The following is an 18,375-nucleotide window of genomic DNA, read 5'->3' as shown; positions in this document are numbered from 1 at the left end:
TGATTTGTTTTTCCCCCTATTGCACCAGTACTGTTTGTTTAAGCTACTGTCCTTGGGACAGTGGACTGTGGTGGCAGGATGCCACAAGCTGTGGTTCCCATATCATGTGATGCCTTGAACACTGTAGAGCAGGAAGAAGAATTCATGTGGCATCTTCTCACCCTCAGTGGCCTTTTTTGTTTAGTTCTCAGTCTAACACAACCATGAAACATTTAATGTTAGGTAGCAGCAAAATGTAAGAAAATGTCTTTCTTAACCATTTCCAGTTCCTTTTGAGTTGTGTTTTATGGCAGTTGCCAAGATGCTACGGTGTTTTTACCTCAGGGTTCCAGATTGCCATATTAGACGTGCAGATCCTGTGGTAAAGGAGACAGTGCTCCATGAGATGACCCAGTTGGTGCAAAGACTGGGTTGATTTTAGTTTTATGCCATATTAAATCCAATTGATTGAAAAGGACCTTTTGCGCTTTCTTTGAATTTGTCTTTACCAGTTCTGTGATGACACATATTTATAAAATGGTAGTTTAAAAATTAAATCCCAGGTTTTGCTCCTTTGAGCTTTAATAGATGTCTCAGATCCTCTTCATAAATTTGTTATTAAAGTTACTTAATTAGTTTTTACAGCAAAGGTGCTTTTCCAGAGAAAGTTATTAGAACTGCTGACTTAAATACTGATTCAGCTGATACGGGATTGATAGACTAAGCAGTTTAACCATATTACTAAACTATCTTCTGCTTTGTCTTTTTCACTAGGAAATATGCGTGCTTCAAGGAGCTTTTTAATTCTTAAAGTTTGTTTCCTCTTTGTTGTCTTATCTAGTGGAAATATGATAGCTTTATGGGGCTTTCTTCTCTGTTTAGGGGGACTCTAATCACTTAATGACTTAGTAATAGATTGGTTTTTCATCTGAAAAACAAGGGAAGTGGTGCATTCAAGTAACACATTAAATAATATGTGACAGTTGCTTCAGTTTGGTTTTGAGTTGCTTTGGGGACCAACACAGACACTGAGTCATAATAAAGGTTTAGAATATAAAGCTGAAAATTGTTTTTTTTCCCCTTGAGAAGTCATGTTTCATTGTTTCATGTACTGTGTTGAACATCAACATTTAGTAGTTCAGGACAAGGAAGTTATTTCCTATTTTTATTATAACTCCTGTGTCATTTCTTTTTGCAGACAGTCATAGATGCCCATATCTTCCCAGCTCTTATAAATATTTTGCAAACAGCTGAGTTTCGGACAAGGAAAGAAGCTGCGTGGGCAATCACAAATGCGACATCTGGAGGCTCTGCTGAACAGATCAAGTACGAAATAGTGCAAATCTTTCTATGCAACTGAATGAATTGGTATTTGAGCAAGGTGTCACGCTAACAACCTAGAAGCTGGAAAACCTTTCCTAGAATTGGTGCAGGCTTGACCGAATCCATGTACAGTTCTGTATCCTTCCAGTGTTTGTCTCTGCTGAGACCATGTCTTTGGATAGCGTCAGGAATGAGCCATTCGTTCCTGTGTGGATAAATCACTTGAAAATTTCAGTTACAATGTTTTTTCTTTAATTGAACCCTTTCTTTTGGACCTGTTTCTTAGTGGTCACTGTAGAGTATAACAAAGTGTGTTAGCCACATAGAGAGGAATAGCTTGAAGACCTGTTCCCAAGTGCCTGAGACGAGGGCATCATGTGCGTTGTTTTTCTTATATAACTTCTAGCAGTATACATGCTCATATGTCAGTTATCATATATCAGTACATTGATATTGATATAAAACAATATATTTGTATATCTCATGATATAGAATGATGTGAAATGATACAGATGTGATATAGCATTGAGATATTTTATGCAGAATGGACTAGATATAAACAAATGCCGATAATTACTTCCATCAAGTTGATACTTCATGTGATTGTTTGGTTTCTTAGGCTAACTAACTGCTTAAATGACTACACCCATCATAATGGTACAGACAATTGACTGGATTCCGTGTGGTATTTTTCAGGTATTTGGTAGAACTGGGATGCATCAAACCACTCTGTGACCTACTTACAGTAATGGACTCAAAGATTGTGCAAGTAGCACTGAATGGGCTGGAGAATATCCTGAGGCTTGGAGAACAGGAATCCAAGCGCAGTGGCACTGGCATTAATCCTTACTGTGCTCTTATTGAAGAAGCATATGGTATGAACAAAACATCTGTGGAGTGCAGTAGTTGAAGCAAGGACTATGAACCCACTGGAGGTTCAGAAATCCAATTCTACTAATTTTCTTATCATTATTATCTGAAAACTAACTCTCCTTAGAGAAAATGCTCATTTACCAACATGCTTCATCTTTTGGATGGGTGATCCTTGTGTGCATGTAGAAGGGACACAAGTGTATAGATCATCTTTTCTGTGTTTCTTTTCACCCTACCCGTGATTTAGGATCATTCAGTCCCAAGATCTTCCCTCCACAGCTGATAAAATTCAGGCTCTCTGCTCTGTTACTTGGATTTCAGGCCTTTCCTTTTCCTCTTCTGACCAGCAGAATTTTGGCAGCAAATGGTTTGCTCATTTTATTTAGTCTTTGTCGTTAGGAGGTTCTAGGTTGCTGGCTTGTGAGGTATGTCTGTCTTCAGTTGTTTTTCTCAGCAGAACTAAGTATTACTGAGGAAAACATAATCTTGTTGTACCGTGACAGAAATGATTGGACTATCTAGAAGTCTGAAGTGAACAGCTTGCAAATTCCTAATATTAGAGATTTACTGCGTTGTCCAAGACTTGAATTTCATTATAGCATCGTTCCTGGGTATCAAAGGCAGTTTAGCTCCCTGTAGTGAGCTTAATCTCTTTCTGTCTATAAGGGCTGAGTCTGACAACCTGCCTAATGTCTGCACAAAACCTGCTTGCCAGAGTTAACTGCACTTTATATACACATTATGTATTAGATAACAGTTCCTCCATCCTTGCATGTTTTTGAGACTTACTGGACAAAGTCACGATTGACCTAATCTGCTGTTGGAAATGGTTCCACGCTGTGCTGGGGGCTGGACTAAATAATTACCAGCAGTTTCTTCCAACTTGCATTTCTGTGATTCTGTGCTAATGGCATTTGCAAAGAAAAAATACTATGAAAACACTCTCATCAAACATGCTCCTATAAGTCTGTGCTGAAAAGACTCTAAGGACTTGTCTTTCAGGCATCCAAGCCTTAACTTGATTTAAGTGGGAGAGAAGATGCAGACAAAGTATGAAATACATTATACATTTATATGGAAACTATGTAGTGCAATCTGTATTTCCTTAGCTATGCAGAGCATGAGTGGTGCAAGGATGTCTTTTTTTTTTTAAATCCCTGAAGGGGGTAGTGCATTGTTATAGAACCTGATGTTCACAGCAGACTGAAATAAATATCATCATATGTACAAATACCTGAGTATTTGTACAGAATGTAGGGAAAATGGGGCCAAACTGGGTGGTGGCCAATGACAGGATAGGGGGTGATGGGTACAAATCTCCATGTGAGGAAGAGCTTCTTTACTTTGAGGGAACAGGCAGCCCAGAGAGGCTGTGGAGTCTCCTTCTCTGGAGATCTAGAGGTCCCTGAGGTCCTGTCCAACCTCAACCATTCTGTGACTCTGTGATCTGCTTTTACTGAGTTGTAATTCTTGTGTGCTTTTTTTTTTTTTCCCTGCAGGCCTGGACAAGATTGAATTTCTACAGAGCCATGAAAATCAGGAGATTTATCAAAAGGCCTTTGATCTGATTGAGCACTACTTTGGGACGGAGGATGAAGACAGCAGCATTGCCCCGCAGGTGGACATCAGCCAGCAGCAGTACATCTTCCAGCAGTGTGAGGCTCCCATGGAAGGTTTCCAGCTCTGAGGTGTCCCTATGCTGAGTGCTCCTCTATGTAGCCAGTCCTGTTGTCGAGCCACAAGCCACCCGTGGAGTGATTCTCTCGATGTTTTCCATAACCCTGTTTGCGCTCATTTGCTTGCCTTGTGCACATGCTCTTACATACATCTGGAAAACTTTTGGCTGTCCGTGGCAGGATGCCCTCTCCTTGGCAAGGAGTCACCAGAATCACCCTTCTTCTCTAGGTTTTAAAACCCTCCACTGTCATCTTTGTGGAGCTGAGGCACCTTTCTATACTTTGTGATATTCCCTACTCCTATTACAGGAAAAAAATTCCTCTTCCGCTACCCTCCCATGCTGCTGGTATCCAAGATGAGGCTGCCTTTCTTGTGCATTTGCTGCAGTGTGTGCCTGCAGTCCAGGAAGACATTCAGACTTTCTGAGAACGTAGCTTGATTCATTTCCCGTACTCTTTCCTGGATGCCTCTTTGGATGGTGGAGTGAGATGTGTTAAATCTTGAAATGCAGTGAATCTACTTCACTGTATGTGCCAGCCTGGGTTAGTGGCATATAGAACATGTTACAAATAATGGAGTAAGTTCTCTATCCCCTGCAACAACAGGCTACAATGGACGTGTTTTCTGGTTCTTAAGAATACCAAACACATCTGGCCATATCCCTTCTCAAAACTGAGCTTCCAAGCTGGATTGCAGAGCACTGCGGAGATTTGTAAACCCTCCCAGTCTTTCCCTTCCACCAACAAAAAAGAACCTGTGAGTATGTCACTCTTTTTACGTCCCCATAAATGACTTGCCGAACCAGCTTCTAGAATGGAGAAACTGCCGCTGTTTCTGGTTCCCAATTCAGTTACGACTCAACCAGGCCTACAGCCTGTTCTGACTTGATGCAACTGAGTCTATCTTTGACAATGTAGTTATGGCTGAAAATTTCCCATCTGCCTCTCCATGTTTTTATGCAGCTTGACTCAAACAGATTTCTCTTCTGAAAAGAAATACCTTCTGGATACTAAGTCCTGAATTGCGAAACTTAGCACAAGGAGTGTTAAGCTTCCTTTTCATTTCCGAGAGCTGGAGCTTCCCTCCAGCTTGCCTAATGAAACAGAATCCTCCTGATCAAATCCCTTATTTAAACAACAACAGTGACACTACATTGAAAGGTTAGTAATATTCCACCCAGATCTTCCTGGCCCTTTCATTTCATTTTATTTTCCTTTTGCTGTTTACGGGACTTCAGGTGAATTAGCATGGAACATGTGGTGGTTCCTGCAGGTGACGTCTGTGCAGCATCACTGACTGCATGACATCTGCCACTTGCAGCTGTGGACTGCCCCTGTGCTAGCAGCAAGTTCGTGGCTCTGCAGCCTGCGTGGATCACAGGTGTCTGATGCGCAGGCCAGCTACTCCTCACTGAGCTCAGCGGACCCTGACGACATGCTCTTCACACAGCAAGGCAGATGCCGCAGGAGCGGAAGCAACGGTTTCGTTTCTGTAAACGCCATAGATCCTCCAGGCCGTCTGCTCCTCCCTGCATTGGGCTGTGTTCCCTCAAGCCGTTTTGGACGTTTGGACCACACATTTGTCCAGTATAAACATTTCAAAATTGCCACTGACTGCTGCAGTGTCATGTACCTGTGGTAAATGTTGTTGGCAGAACTATCTGCAAGATCCTCCTTATGACTCCTTTGAGTGACAAGCCACTGCAAAAGCAAAAACAACCCATTGGATACAGAATAATAATAAAGAATTGATAAATCACCTGTCAAACTGCTGACATAAGCTAGGCAAAGGCCTGAACATCAGCTCTCTGTGATCATTATTTAAATATAGTCTTCGGTTCTGTCTGTGCTTCAGGATGGAGACTCCGACCTCTGTGGCCACTGCAGAAGCCATCTGCTGCTCCCTAGCTAATCCAGTTGGCCTCTACTTTCCCTCCCCCCGTTATTTTCTCTAGTGCTGCTTTGTGCTGAAGGAACATTTAGTTTACTGCACTTGATCTGTAAATGGACTTTGATTCTTTGTAATTTTAGGGGGTTAAATTTGGTGGTTAATTTAAAAACAAAAACCCCTCAATGTTGCCTTTACATCACATATAAATAACTGTGTTTCTCTTTCTTGAAGGGTGATAGAAGCACTGATGAGTAGCAAAATCTTGTTTTAGCTTTTGGATTTTTTTGTGCTGGATTTTTTTACGTGTAAATTTCCAATAACATGTCATTTCTATAAGATTTGTTTAAAATCATGTACCTCTTATTGGATGGTATAAAAATGCTACATATTTTGTAAACAAATCTGAGCAAAGTGTGTGTGTATATATTCTGTATATTCATATATGTATATTCTGTGTATATATACACTTGTGTGTATATATACATATATATATACAGACACACACCTGTATATATATACACACATGCACATGTGTGTATTTATATACATATCTATATATCTATATATATATAAGTGTTTTCCAGGCTAGTGAAAACCATGTGGTGCATTGGCGTTCCCCCTTCTTGCCCTCTCCCTGAGAAAATAATGACAATTGCCTCCAAATGAGTGAATTAAAAAGAGTCCATTTAAGCTGAATAGTGTGCCTTCCTGTGTAAGGATCTTGGCCCATGTTTGTTACTTTTGCAGTGGATATGTGAATTCAGAGCAGATAAGTATGTTGGTATGTTTGTTTGAAGTGACAGGCTTGGTTGGCACAAATAATAATGTTGTTGTCATATATACTTAGACTGTGTAAGGCATTTGACTGGTACTGCCTAGTATTTTGACTGAAAACTAAAACAATACAAAAATTAACTTGGCACACATTAAATGGATTAAAAATGTGGCTAACTCATAGGTCTCTATTTAATTTTAAATGGTCTTCCTTGAGTGTATTCCTAGCAAGATCTTCTAGCAACCAGTTCTTGGCCTTGTTTTACTTAGGATTATTGATGACTTGAAAGGTAGCAAAATCTGCCTGTAACCAAAGTTGCAAGTTAAGTGAATATGGGAGGAAGATCAGACTTGTCAAAGGACCTGCTCGATACATACTGATCAGGGCAAGCAAACTACTTGCATTTTAATAGAGCCAAATGTGTAGTGTAAGGTTACTCATTTAATAAAAATACATTCAGGCCGCAGATACAGGTCTTTGCTTTAGAGGAAAAATACCTCTGAAAAGTTGGTACTAGCATGCTAAATATTGGGAATAGCAGGTTATTTTAAAAGGTCGGAGATATTATCCAATTTGAATAATAAGGCACTTTTTACCTTAATATTAATTAACAGTCAGAGTGGCATTAGAATACCCAGTGTTACTCTATCCAAAGTGTTACTCCTCTATGTTAGAAACTTTAAAAGCAATACCTCTGCTTTCCTAGCAGGCATGCTGCTGTGCAAACAGGAATTAACTCAGGGGATGCTTTCATGTGTTTTAAATGATCTCTTGTTTTGTATGCAAGTAGGAAGCAGCGTAGTATAATGGTTGGAGGATAGGGCATGGAGCTGCTAGGGCTCTTGGCGTCTGTTCTTAGCTCTGCCATGCAGTGTGCAGTTCCAGAAGAGTGACTGCATGTACTTACTGCTTCCCTTATTTTGGAAATTAAAGTTAATGCATTTGGTTTTATCTGCTTTTGGAGATCCTATCTGAGCAGCTTCCAAAAGCACCCCAATCTAGTAAGATTCCTGAGAACAAGGAACTTGAGTTGTTCTTGCAGCATCAGTAATGAACTGGGACTTTTGCACTCGGCTTTAACAGAAGATGCAGGGCTCCTCGGTGGCATTATCTAGCAGTCCTGTCCACAGTCCCACAGAGCCTTTCAGTGTTTTGTGTCTCTAGGAGCAGCAGCCAGGAATTGTGATCCCTTTTTCTGGTGAAGCTCCCACTGACACGCAGCAGGTAGGGCCACTCTCTTGGGTTCAGGAGGCTGCAAGGAAGGGGGCAGAAGGTTTATGGTGGGACTCGATGATCTTGGTCTTTTCCAATCCATAATGATTCTCTGGTTACTGAAGGCTCAGTCACTGAGCCCGGGCCAGGGTTTGGGGCTCCTGGGAAGATGCCACCTACACAAACAAAATCATTTGAGCCAACTACTGGCTAGAAACTTCAGCTGTGCTCCTGTGTTGGTCCTTGATCCAAACTGAGTATAGCTGTTGATGTCCCTTCCTTAAAGGAAGGGAGTTATTAACCTAAGAAAACATTAAGTTCTTTTGAACCTGCTTTTTTTTCTGTAACTATCAGTAATGATACTGTTGAAGAACCAAATCTCATCTTCTAGTCCTGAATGTGATGATGGTGATGCACATCTGTGTTTCCCTGATGGTTTTCAGAACAGCTTTCTTCTGGAAAGTCTGCATCTCTGTGCCAGCTTTAAGTAATTTCCTATGCCTTCCACTGAGGTTTACTTCCTTCTGGGATCAGCACTATACAACATTAATACCCTCCCATGCTAGTGTTCGCCAGGAGGTAGTACGGTCTTCCTTCAAATACCCAAGTCTTAGTAGGAAAACAAACAGACCTCTCTGTGTACACGCATGTCCACAGGGCTCTCACGTGCTCTGCTGAGGCTCAGGTTGTCCATTTTATCATTGCAGTGGGATGTATTTGTTGCCTCTTGAACATATAGAACAATAAGGCCTAAGATGTAGGTTAAAAGTTCTACTTTTGAGAATAAATATTACCCTGAATTGTGCTGCAGACCTGGCAAAAGGGAGAAAGTGAAATACTGTTCTAAGGAGGTAGTATATTCTGAATTAGTCACTGCTAAGATAGTGCAGGCTGAAGCCAAGCAGGTGATGCAAAATGTATCAAGAAGTTTTCCAGTCCACTAAACCAGCCACTTAGGCCAGAAACTAATGGGAACTCTGGAGCTAATGTTGAAGCTGAAAGAAAATGCAAATGTGTGCAGTGAGGCACAATGATAGATCCTGAAATGGCAGATATCAGACTGATGGAAGGAAAGGATACATGACACAGAGCTTCTATAAAACCTTTGAGTTCGATTTTGGGGTAAACAAGGCATAAAGTGTTCAGATATGTAAGTAAAATGAAAAGCTGATGACTGATGCTGCTCTGAACTATTGTGTTCTAAGTGGTAGACATTTTTATATGAAATGCTTTACTAGCTGAATTAGTCCAAACAGATTTATGTCAGTACCAGATGAGGTGCATGATAATTCTGTTCATAGTGCACTCAGATGTGTATTGAAAGGGGATTGCTTCTCAGAGATGGATGGTTTTAAGCTCTGCCATTAGCAAGCATAAATTAAATCACATACAAGTTTCTCTTCATGACAACCTGAAATACTGTCTACAGTTCATGTTCTCCTTTTTGGTCTTGTTTAAATATACACAAACACATGCACATGTTCTGGGAAGATTTTTTGATTCTCACATCCTGGGTTTACCAGTGTGATGTAAACAGAGCTGTCTTACCTGCAGTGGATTTAAACATGACTTGTACTTAAACTTAACGGATTGGAAAATCTGTGGGAGCCTATTTATTTTGAGTGACAGCATACAAAGTGATGGTGATCTTAGGGAGAAACTGGTAGCAGGTCTCAGAGACATCTAAAGGTTACAGCTCATCCATATGCGTGGTACTCACACTGTAATCAATAAAAATATGTACTGTAGGAGTTGCTTTCTATCTCTAGAGAAAATGACAAGGCCCTAGAGAAGTCTGTGCTGGATTTCTCATTGCTTTGCCAATTACAAAGACACCTCATAGTTTTTGTAGGGCTTTTATTTTCTTAAGAAATACTGCTAACCTTTAGTAGTGACTGATGGTTCAAGCAATACTTGTCTCCTGCTATCAGAACGTTTACAAACCGCATCTGTGCAAGCATACAAGTCTCTCTAGCTTCTAGAGTCTCTAGCAAGCAGTTAGTCCTGGGAAATAACATGCTCTGGAAGTCCCGACAGTCCCCATTTATATTTTCTTCCAAAGGAGCTGAAAGGAAGAGAAAAAAACACTCGTCTCCAGTTGAAGGCTGTTCAGCATGAACAGCATGCAGCTGTTCTGGGATGAATGCCAGAAAGGGGACTGTTCAGAGTAGCACTTCACAGGTTTGGGGCTCTGCTGTTTCTAAAGCTTGAGGTACAATGTGAAATAAATAATTCTTCTTGTAGACAGGCTAATGTTATGAAAGCAAAGATGGGAACTTTAAAGGAATAAATATAAATAAATTTTAGGAAAAAAAAAAAAGCTTAGTAGCCAAAACTAGAAATGCCTCAATCACTTTCTCACACAGTCCTGTACTTGTGAGTAATCTCTCACTTAAACAGAGTCAGAATATATTGGACTGAAAACATGCAAGCAAGCTTCCTCATAACTTCTGTTCATTCTGTTAATATTAATGCAATATTAATTATTTCTGACTCAGGGACTACCCTAATAATTGTTCTCTCTTAGCCAAGGAGGAGTACGTGCAGCCCCTTTCTTCCTGAAAGGGGCTAAAGAAGTCACATACCCAAGTCACAAGATAGCGATAGTGGGTGCCTGTCCTGTGAAAACCTTTCCCTCCCACCCCCCCCCCCGCTTTTCCTCTCATCTACTTTTACAAGTGGAAACCAAATGAATGCTTCTTTTATGTCCTAGTTATTCCAAGTGGTAAGTAAGAGCATACGACCTGGTGAAGGAAATTGGTAGCAAGAGCCCAGACATGGCTCTCATAGGCTTTAAGATAGCTGGTCTTAGGCATAAGATGTGTGGGAAACAACTATTCTGTCTATCCAGTTTGTTCTCTTGTCCTGTTCTTCTAACCTTGAGAAAGAGGGAGGTTGCCAGGAGGAAAATAATGTTTCTGTTTTTAATGGCTACAAGGTAATGTATTCATTGATTCTTGAACACAAGCACAGAACCAGCATACAGGAAAAGTACAACTATATTCAGCCTCCCAGTGCTGAAAGCTATGTTGTTTCTTCCCCACTTCTTGGTTTCTTTCTTTCTTCTTCCTCTAGGGTTTAGCAGATGTACTTGGAACAGCTTCCTTTCTCCATTGTGCTTTCTTCTCCAAGTTTATGCTTGTAAGAGATTCATGCCTTTTCACAGCCTACAAAATGACAAAAGAAGAGCAGAAAGTGTTACCTGGAGGACCACAAAGATAAAACTTGAAGCAATAGTTTACAAAATATCTACCCAAATTTACTAAGGCACAGTTCTGTCAACTTTAATGCTAGGAAGAAAAGGAGTTAAAATAAACAATGCAGAAATTATTTTGAGTTAAACTCTCTACTTCTCTGGGAATACAATAAACCTTTCTTTTAATGGCACTAGCGGATGTATTCTGTGTTTCTGGACAGTATTTAATATTAATCTCTGGTCTTCAAAGGTCAGAGATACTGAAAAAAAAAATCAGAAGTTACATATAATAGAGTCCAGATGCTGTGAAAACAAAGGTCTTAAAGCAGCTCTGCCCCTAACCTCTCTTTCCACTGTTTGCTTTCATACCACTCAAACCTAAGAGGAAAATGTTCTGGGAATTGCAGTTTGATCTCTCTCCTAAAGCCAGAGAAAAAGCGATCAGGTGTTCTGCTGCAGAAAGCTGTGTCCTTTTTACTTTGATAAGAGCAATGCTGACAAGTAGAAATTTCACACTTCAACAGTTTACAATGCTGGTAATGAGACTGTAACTTGTTTTGATATAATTTCTCTAGCACACAGTCTATAAAAACAGCTAAATATTGTAACTGGAGTAGCAGCTTGGGAGAAAGGCAGCACACAAATATTGTTCTGCACATGTAGGTGTTTTACGCTAGCCGTCTACTTCCAATCGTCCTAAAAAGGACTGTGTTTCTGTAATCCTCATATTTTTATTTTAAATTCAGGGTGACAATAAGCTGCACAAACTATTTCTGTGTTTCTTGACTTTGAGACTAAAGCTCAGAAGGAAAATGTTTTCAGCTTGCTATAAGATGCACAAAAAAGCCTTCCTATTTCTTCCAAATTTCTTTACAGAAGTACCAGGAAGTTAAATTTTAACTAATTCTGTTGAAAACCAATACCACTATCCTTTGCTGCAGTTCAACCTTAAAGTACAAACTTACTTCATACAATGGAAATGAAACCATAGGGCTAGTCCTGCCACATACTAAATATACTGGATTTCTTGACAAATTCTATGCAAGTGAAAGATGCTCAGCATCTGCAGGACTTGGAGTTTTTCCATAAAGTGCACATCTTCCTGATTTAACGAAAGTAGTTTGGGAAAAAGCTGCTTCTTGCAAGCTACAGGAAGACAGTATTTTCTAATGCAGTTTAAGGGCGCAGAATTATTATGGACCCTTTCCCCATGGTTTAAAAAGACTGAGACTTCTCAATCCATTTGTGGGAAACATGACCATTTGCCATTTTCATTACATTGATTCTATGAATGTTGCAGTACATACATGAAGAGGCATTTGGGATAGTTTCATACAATGAATTGTGTGGATTCCATTGGCCCAAAGAACATTTATTGCCTACTAGGTACTCATAACAGGAAGGTCTCTTTGCAAGTCTATCAGTAAAATCAAGTTGTGCAAGATAAAACTAAATATGACAAAAAAAACCTACTTTTAAAGGAACCATACAAGCCATAGAGCACTATGACCTTTTTCTGACCTGTGAATTAATCAGCAAGGGTCACTTTTGAAAGAGTAGGACTCATTTTAATTTTTGCTTAATGATATAATGAAAAAAGACCCCACCAGTATTAACTACTAATCCAAAGGATGAGCTGAGGAGTTTGTAAAGATCTATTTCCACTCATAATCCCAAATTCTGCTTACCTGCTTCCCTCTAATCACCATGACCACACAGCCCAGGATTGTCAAGGCAATCATTACATAGCTGAACTTCACACGCAAGGTGGTCTTTGCTGCTCTGATTGTTTCAATCCTCAAGAAAAAAAAAAAGGGGAGAAAAAAGAGAGAGAGAGAAACCAACAATAACTTATTATCAAGGATCCAAAGCAACTGTTGGCTGGCCCTTTGATTTCTGCTAGCATGCGAGCTAGGTAATCTTGTGTAGTAACAGTCCTTGGCTTTTTTCACTAAAAATTAAAAAAGGCTTTAGAAGGATGGGAAGTCTCATCCCAGTTTCCTTGGGAGATACTTAATCAAAGTAATAAAATAAGTTCCTGCTAAGGTTGGAAACACAGGAAACATTTTTAATTTTCAGTTATTTAATGGTCAGAGAGCTTCCTAGATCACTTAAATACTGAAGGCTTCTTGCCTTGCAGTCAAATTATTTTTATTACTCATGTTGACTAGTGGTGGGCTACAAAAAGAAAAGGATGCTCTTACTAATATGATATTTTTCTTATTACTAGCACCTTTCTCCCTTCTGTGCTCACCTCCACTTTCTAACATCTGGAAAGGCAACAAGTAACCAATTCCTGTTTGAACTAGAATATACTTCAACATTTTTTAGAACACCAGCAGGAGCATGGTAAAAAAGCATTTATCAGCAGGAATAAAATACATTTCATTTAACTGTTAGAGTATCTTAGGCAGAGAAAGTCATTATCCTTGATTAGCAGGGTTTTTTCCCCCCCACACCATGAGGTTCAAAATAGTGGAATTTCTGATGTAGTCTATTCCTTTTGCAGGAAGAAGGCTTCCCCTATTACAGGATTCAGTAATGCTATTCATAGGTTTAACAGTGGCTGCCCAATATAACATGGGCTACTGTCAGACTTAATAGAATTTCATAAAAGAAACCCTACTACTTCCCTCTGCTGAAGTAAACAGAACCGTAGGCTTAAGGTAATTTGTTTTCTTAAGGTCATCTGTTTTCCTAACACACTGAGGAGGCCTGGAGCACTGCCAGCTTTCTGGTATTGGTTTTGGACAAAAGACTCCTTTAAATATTTCTTACATTTCAGTGTGTTTATCTAGACATGCCAGCAGCTCCAATATCACTCATTAAAGCCTTCCAACTGAATATAGGATGAGCTACAAGTATCAACAGGACATTTATGCTGGGCTAAACCCTGAAGATCATTCTACACAAACTACATTGCAGTTATAGCAAATTTAAAGCTGATATTAGGGATACCAGTGCAAGAAGGGCCAATGAGGTGCAACATTTTCAGATGCTTTCCAAAACAACCAGAGACCTATATTCTGTACATATAATGCTTCTTGAAGAATTTCAAGCAGAGATTCCCTTCTCGAGGAAATCTAATATTCTCCCTGTTTAAACTTAAAGGAAACAGATAATTAGATGTCAAAGCTAACATGGCTAGTATCAAGAGACTATCACTGTATACAAACACCAGTGAATACAGAATCTTCTGTCACGTTTTGACCCCTGAGCTTGGGGGAGAAAAAAAAAATCCTGAAGGATTCACGACAGTTCAAGCTGGTAAAAATCCCATAGGCCCGGAGAATTGGAAATATTATACTTTGGTTTCAAAGTATGAATGTGAGGATAAGATTTCCAAACATAAAGAATACCTTAATGAGGTACAGAACTAGCAGTTAAATTTACCTTCCAAGTGAACTGGTTTTGCTATTAATATATGACATTTTGCTAATAATATGTGAAGTAACATGAAGCTTGGGAAAAAAAAAAGGAGGTAGAGAGAAGGAATTTTTTTTGCACTTGCAAAAAAGAATAATGTTTTAACATAAACTTTTTCATTCTCCTAACAAACTATGATTTAAGATGTTCAGCCAATGACTTCTCTCAGCATGATATGGCTATCTTCTCAAAAACATTCATGACTGCTATCTTGCACTTAAAAATATACATGCTGAAAATTAATAGGTTTTAATAATTTAAAATTACTTTTGAAATACATAAAGGCTTAAGCAAATGCTTTAATATAAAACGGAGTAATCATTTTAACTATTTAATTAATTATGATACATTTTAGAAAAATGTAAGATACAGATGGCTCTTCAATTCCACAAACTGTATTCAGATAAATAAATTATCTTTAGAGGGCAGCTACGTAGTTTGTTTACCTTAATAGCACAAAGTAAACTGTTTTTTGTTTGTTTCCTTTAAACATATATATAATATATATAAAATAACATTATATATATTTTTAAAAATTTCAAAAATAACTATCCTATCACCAGGATTTTTTTTTAACTGATATTTGTTCCCTTTTGCTTTTTTGGTTAAAATTGATCTTAATTTTAGAGTATGTAGCAGATAAACTAGAATAGCCAGTTTTATTTCCCATATCTCACACAGAGCAAAGCATCGGTAATAGGACTCCACCAGCAGAAGAGAGATTTTGACAATGATTTATTTTCATTCGGGAGGCTTTTAACTATTTCTTAGGAACCTCCAACCCTCCAGACATTCATTGATAAGTATTTTAAATTATACATTTTCAGTTATTCTTTAATTAAGTCACGAAAGTTTCAGAAAAACAGACCTTTACATAGTATGAAAAACACTAGGGGAAAAAAAAAAAAAGGCTTAATGTTTCCATAAGGTTTTTTGATGGGAAGCAGAATAAAAGTAATTGATTTGTGATGTTTCTCTAATGAGAGAAGTGACATATTGAAAGAAATCCATCTCCACAATTCTCCCAAGAATTGCCTGGGTTCCCTCATCTACGGGACAGTGCAGCAATCACAACATCATGAGATTTTAACTCTATCAGTTTCCGACATAATCAGTTTTTCTGGGGAAAAATCAGAACTGTCCTTGGTACTGTGCATTTTTTTCAGACGAGAAAACCTACTCCCTTTAAGAAAAGCTGTTCTGGAGTTGCACTCAAGTAAAGCGTTCCTGCAGACACACTGTCCCCTTTATAGCTTCAAAACTGGCACTTACGAGACAGTCTCTGGTATATCCTCTGCTTTTTTGAAATGGCCTGCCCACAACAAAAACCTTTTCTCCCAGTCTGTAGGCTTGTGTCCAGGTACCCTTAAAGTAGATCGGCCTGTTACAAACAAAAAGTTGGTTAAGGAGCAAAAAGAAATACAGCATCATCAACTTTGAAAACTTGCAAGTATGTATTAAACTGAGGCCAGGTAAGGGAAGCCAAGTCTTACCCAAGGCCTGTATATTTCACAGAATGGTAGAGGTCAAAAGGGACCTCTGGAGATCATCTAGTCCAACCCCCTGCTCAAGCAGCGACACCCAGAGCACATATTTGCAATATTAAATCTACAGAACTTGGCTTCCCAAACTGCTGTGATTTTATTTCCCTAATCAAATTAAATTACTTTAAAATATCAATTGGAACTACTGGAAAAAAAAATCCAATATGCCGCACTAGAACATCGCAGAATTAAACTTTATCATGAACTGCAGGATTCTTTTCTTATCTGGAGGTAGGAGCTACCAGATGCTGGTAGACGAAGATTAAACCCTTAATTTTCACGTCCACTTTTGAACACACAAAATATAAAAATGGAAAATTTCTATACACAACGTACTGTTATAATATAGTTCACAGTGCAAGAATCTTCTTTTCTTTTTTAAAGCCAACAATGGCATGCATCCTGCAAAGATCTGTACAGGTTAGTGGATTAATCATGATCTGGAAAATGGGTTGGATATCTAATTTGCTGACAACAGTAAGTTATTCAAAAACATAGATAAGAGGACTAAATGGGAAGCGCTGCAAAAGACCGAGTCAATGACAGAGCCAGTGAAATCCTATGCATATAAAGCAACACACACACACACACACACGCACGCACGCAAGAAACAACTCTAGTTTACATGTAAAAAGCCTCCGAGCCAACCATTATGGGGCTAATAACTGAGGAGTTGGTCCTCGGGGGTTCACAGAGCATTTCAACAAAACGTTCAGTGTCAAAAAGGCAAACAGCGTATTAGCAATAATTAGGAAGGGCGCACAGACCCACACATAAGCATCATTTTGCCATTGCATGAAACCCTGACGCCAGCATTTTGAAGAGCATGTGAAATAGTGACCCCTCATCTTGAAAATCATTACAGTGGAACTAGAACAGGTACAGAGAAAGCTGAAAGGATGATCAGAGGTGTGGAATGACTCCATATAAGAAAATTTGACAGACCAGGCCCCTTTCAGCCTGGAAAGGGAGTAATAGAAGCTCCCTTCAGAGGTAGCAGGAACTGCGTGGACTACAATAAAGTGCTCCTGCATTAGAAGGAGTAAACAATCTAGGAGTCTAGGAAAGAAACACTCAACATTTACCCTCTTTTGTATTTCTCCTTAGATACTTGGCATTGCTCACTGCTCCCATTGGCCTTTGCAAAAACATAAGAGCCTTCCTTTACTGTCTACCGCTGGGGACACAACACTTAAAGACACCCTTAGTCTCATCCAATGCAACTCTGCTAAGTGTTGAACACAGCTGTATGCTGAAGACTTCACAGCTGCATGTACTTTTCATCTAGTATCAGTGGGTCAAGAAGGCAAGCAGTTATATAGGCTATCCGATTATGGCCCTATAGGCGCTCCTCATCTATTAGCGCTGAGAAGTTTCACAACCTGACCTGTACCTGAGCTTCTCATAAACCTGAACTCAGCCAGGGATTCGGGCTGTCTCCTGCAGAGCCTGGTTGGGTCTGCCCGAGGATGCAGCAGGACTTCAGCTCATCCTGCGCTCCTGAACGCCAGCCCTGCTGGTGGGGCCGCGCCGCTGGGTCCCGCGCACGCCCAAGGGCCTCGGCGCGGGCCTGGGCACTGGACAAGCCTCAAATGACCTACTAGAAGGTGAAATCCTTGGAAAATTTCCAAGGAAGAAATTTTACTACAGGGTTTGTTGACAGCCAAAGCGTTACTGCTAATTTTAATGCTCAGTTTTTCAGTGTGGATCAGAGACCAGAAATCCTTCTCAGAAAATCAGGGGCACTAACATGCATCTCAACACGGGCACCTAGAAATTTCATGAAGCTTTCACAAGGGGTCCGAATCTTTTGAACTATCGGCACTTTTTCTACTTTTTGAGCTAAAGCGTCGGACGCGTCAGAGCCCCCGCAACGCTCAGCCTTACCCCGCGGCTGGGTTTGGGGCTGCTCCCGGGCGCCGCTGCAGAGCCCCCGCGGCAGCCAGCGCGCACGTCCCTCCAGCGCCGCCACGGCCCGGCCTGCAAGGGAGGCAGAGGCAGCGCTCAGCGCGCTCGCTTGGGAACGAGGGCTCCGTTTTGATGCTTTACGAGACTATCGCCGCACGAGACACGGGAAAAAAAAAAAAGGCCATGCAAACGACAGGGCCTAGACGCGACCCCTAAAGCACTGCGAGAGTCGCCGCGAACCTTCCCTCGCGCTCATGAAATAATGGGAAAATGGACAAACAAAAACGCTGTAAAAAAATAAAAAGCCCCATATTCGCGCAAACGCTCCCTGCCAGCCCCACCGCAGCGACCGGACCGGGCTTGGCAGCGGCCCCGCAGACCAAGGCCTCCCCGCCCGCCCCACCGCGGGTCACTCACCGCCGCGAGCCCACATGGCGCCCCCGCTGCCGCCGCGAGCCCAAGGCCCCCGCGGGGCCCCGCCCCATGGCGGAGGGCGCAGGGGGCGGGGCGCCGCGCGACGGGCCCGCGCCGCGTCATCCCGCCCTCCGCGTCATCCCGCCCTCCGCGGCTCC

General features: G+C 40.6%; 2 protein-coding genes and 1 long non-coding RNA gene across 3 annotated transcripts in view; 1 reads left to right on the top strand and 2 right to left on the bottom strand.

Moving 5' to 3' along the window:
- Positions 1-4,575, top strand: part of KPNA1 (karyopherin subunit alpha 1) — a 46,535-nt gene extending 41,960 nt beyond the window's left edge. Inside the window, exons 12-14 of the mRNA XM_088520780.1 lie at positions 1,178-1,305; positions 1,999-2,177; positions 3,675-4,575. Coding sequence (XP_088376906.1) covers positions 1,178-1,305; positions 1,999-2,177; positions 3,675-3,862 — 495 coding nt within the window. The 3' untranslated portion in view covers positions 3,863-4,575. The remainder of the gene's footprint in view (positions 1-1,177; positions 1,306-1,998; positions 2,178-3,674) is intronic.
- LOC148595429 (uncharacterized) overlaps positions 1-18,375 on the bottom strand; it is a 194,442-nt gene that overhangs the window by 86,168 nt on the left and 89,899 nt on the right. The window lies entirely within an intron of this gene.
- On the bottom strand, positions 10,630-18,340 carry FAM162A (family with sequence similarity 162 member A). The gene is made up of 5 exons (XM_088520815.1): positions 18,221-18,340; positions 17,783-17,948; positions 15,624-15,732; positions 12,614-12,722; positions 10,630-10,896 (listed from the first exon to the last, which is right to left on the bottom strand). Exons 1-5 carry the CDS (start codon positions 18,338-18,340, stop codon positions 10,801-10,803), a joined length of 600 nt encoding a protein of 199 aa, XP_088376941.1. The 3' UTR covers positions 10,630-10,800.

Source organism: Tinamus guttatus, unplaced genomic scaffold (assembly GCF_059628265.1).
Source record: "Tinamus guttatus ecotype Peru unplaced genomic scaffold, ASM5962826v1 Tinamus_guttatus_pri_ptg000098l, whole genome shotgun sequence".
NCBI lineage: Eukaryota > Metazoa > Chordata > Aves > Tinamiformes > Tinamidae > Tinamus > Tinamus guttatus.
This window is presented reverse-complemented; position numbering and strand designations above follow the sequence as displayed.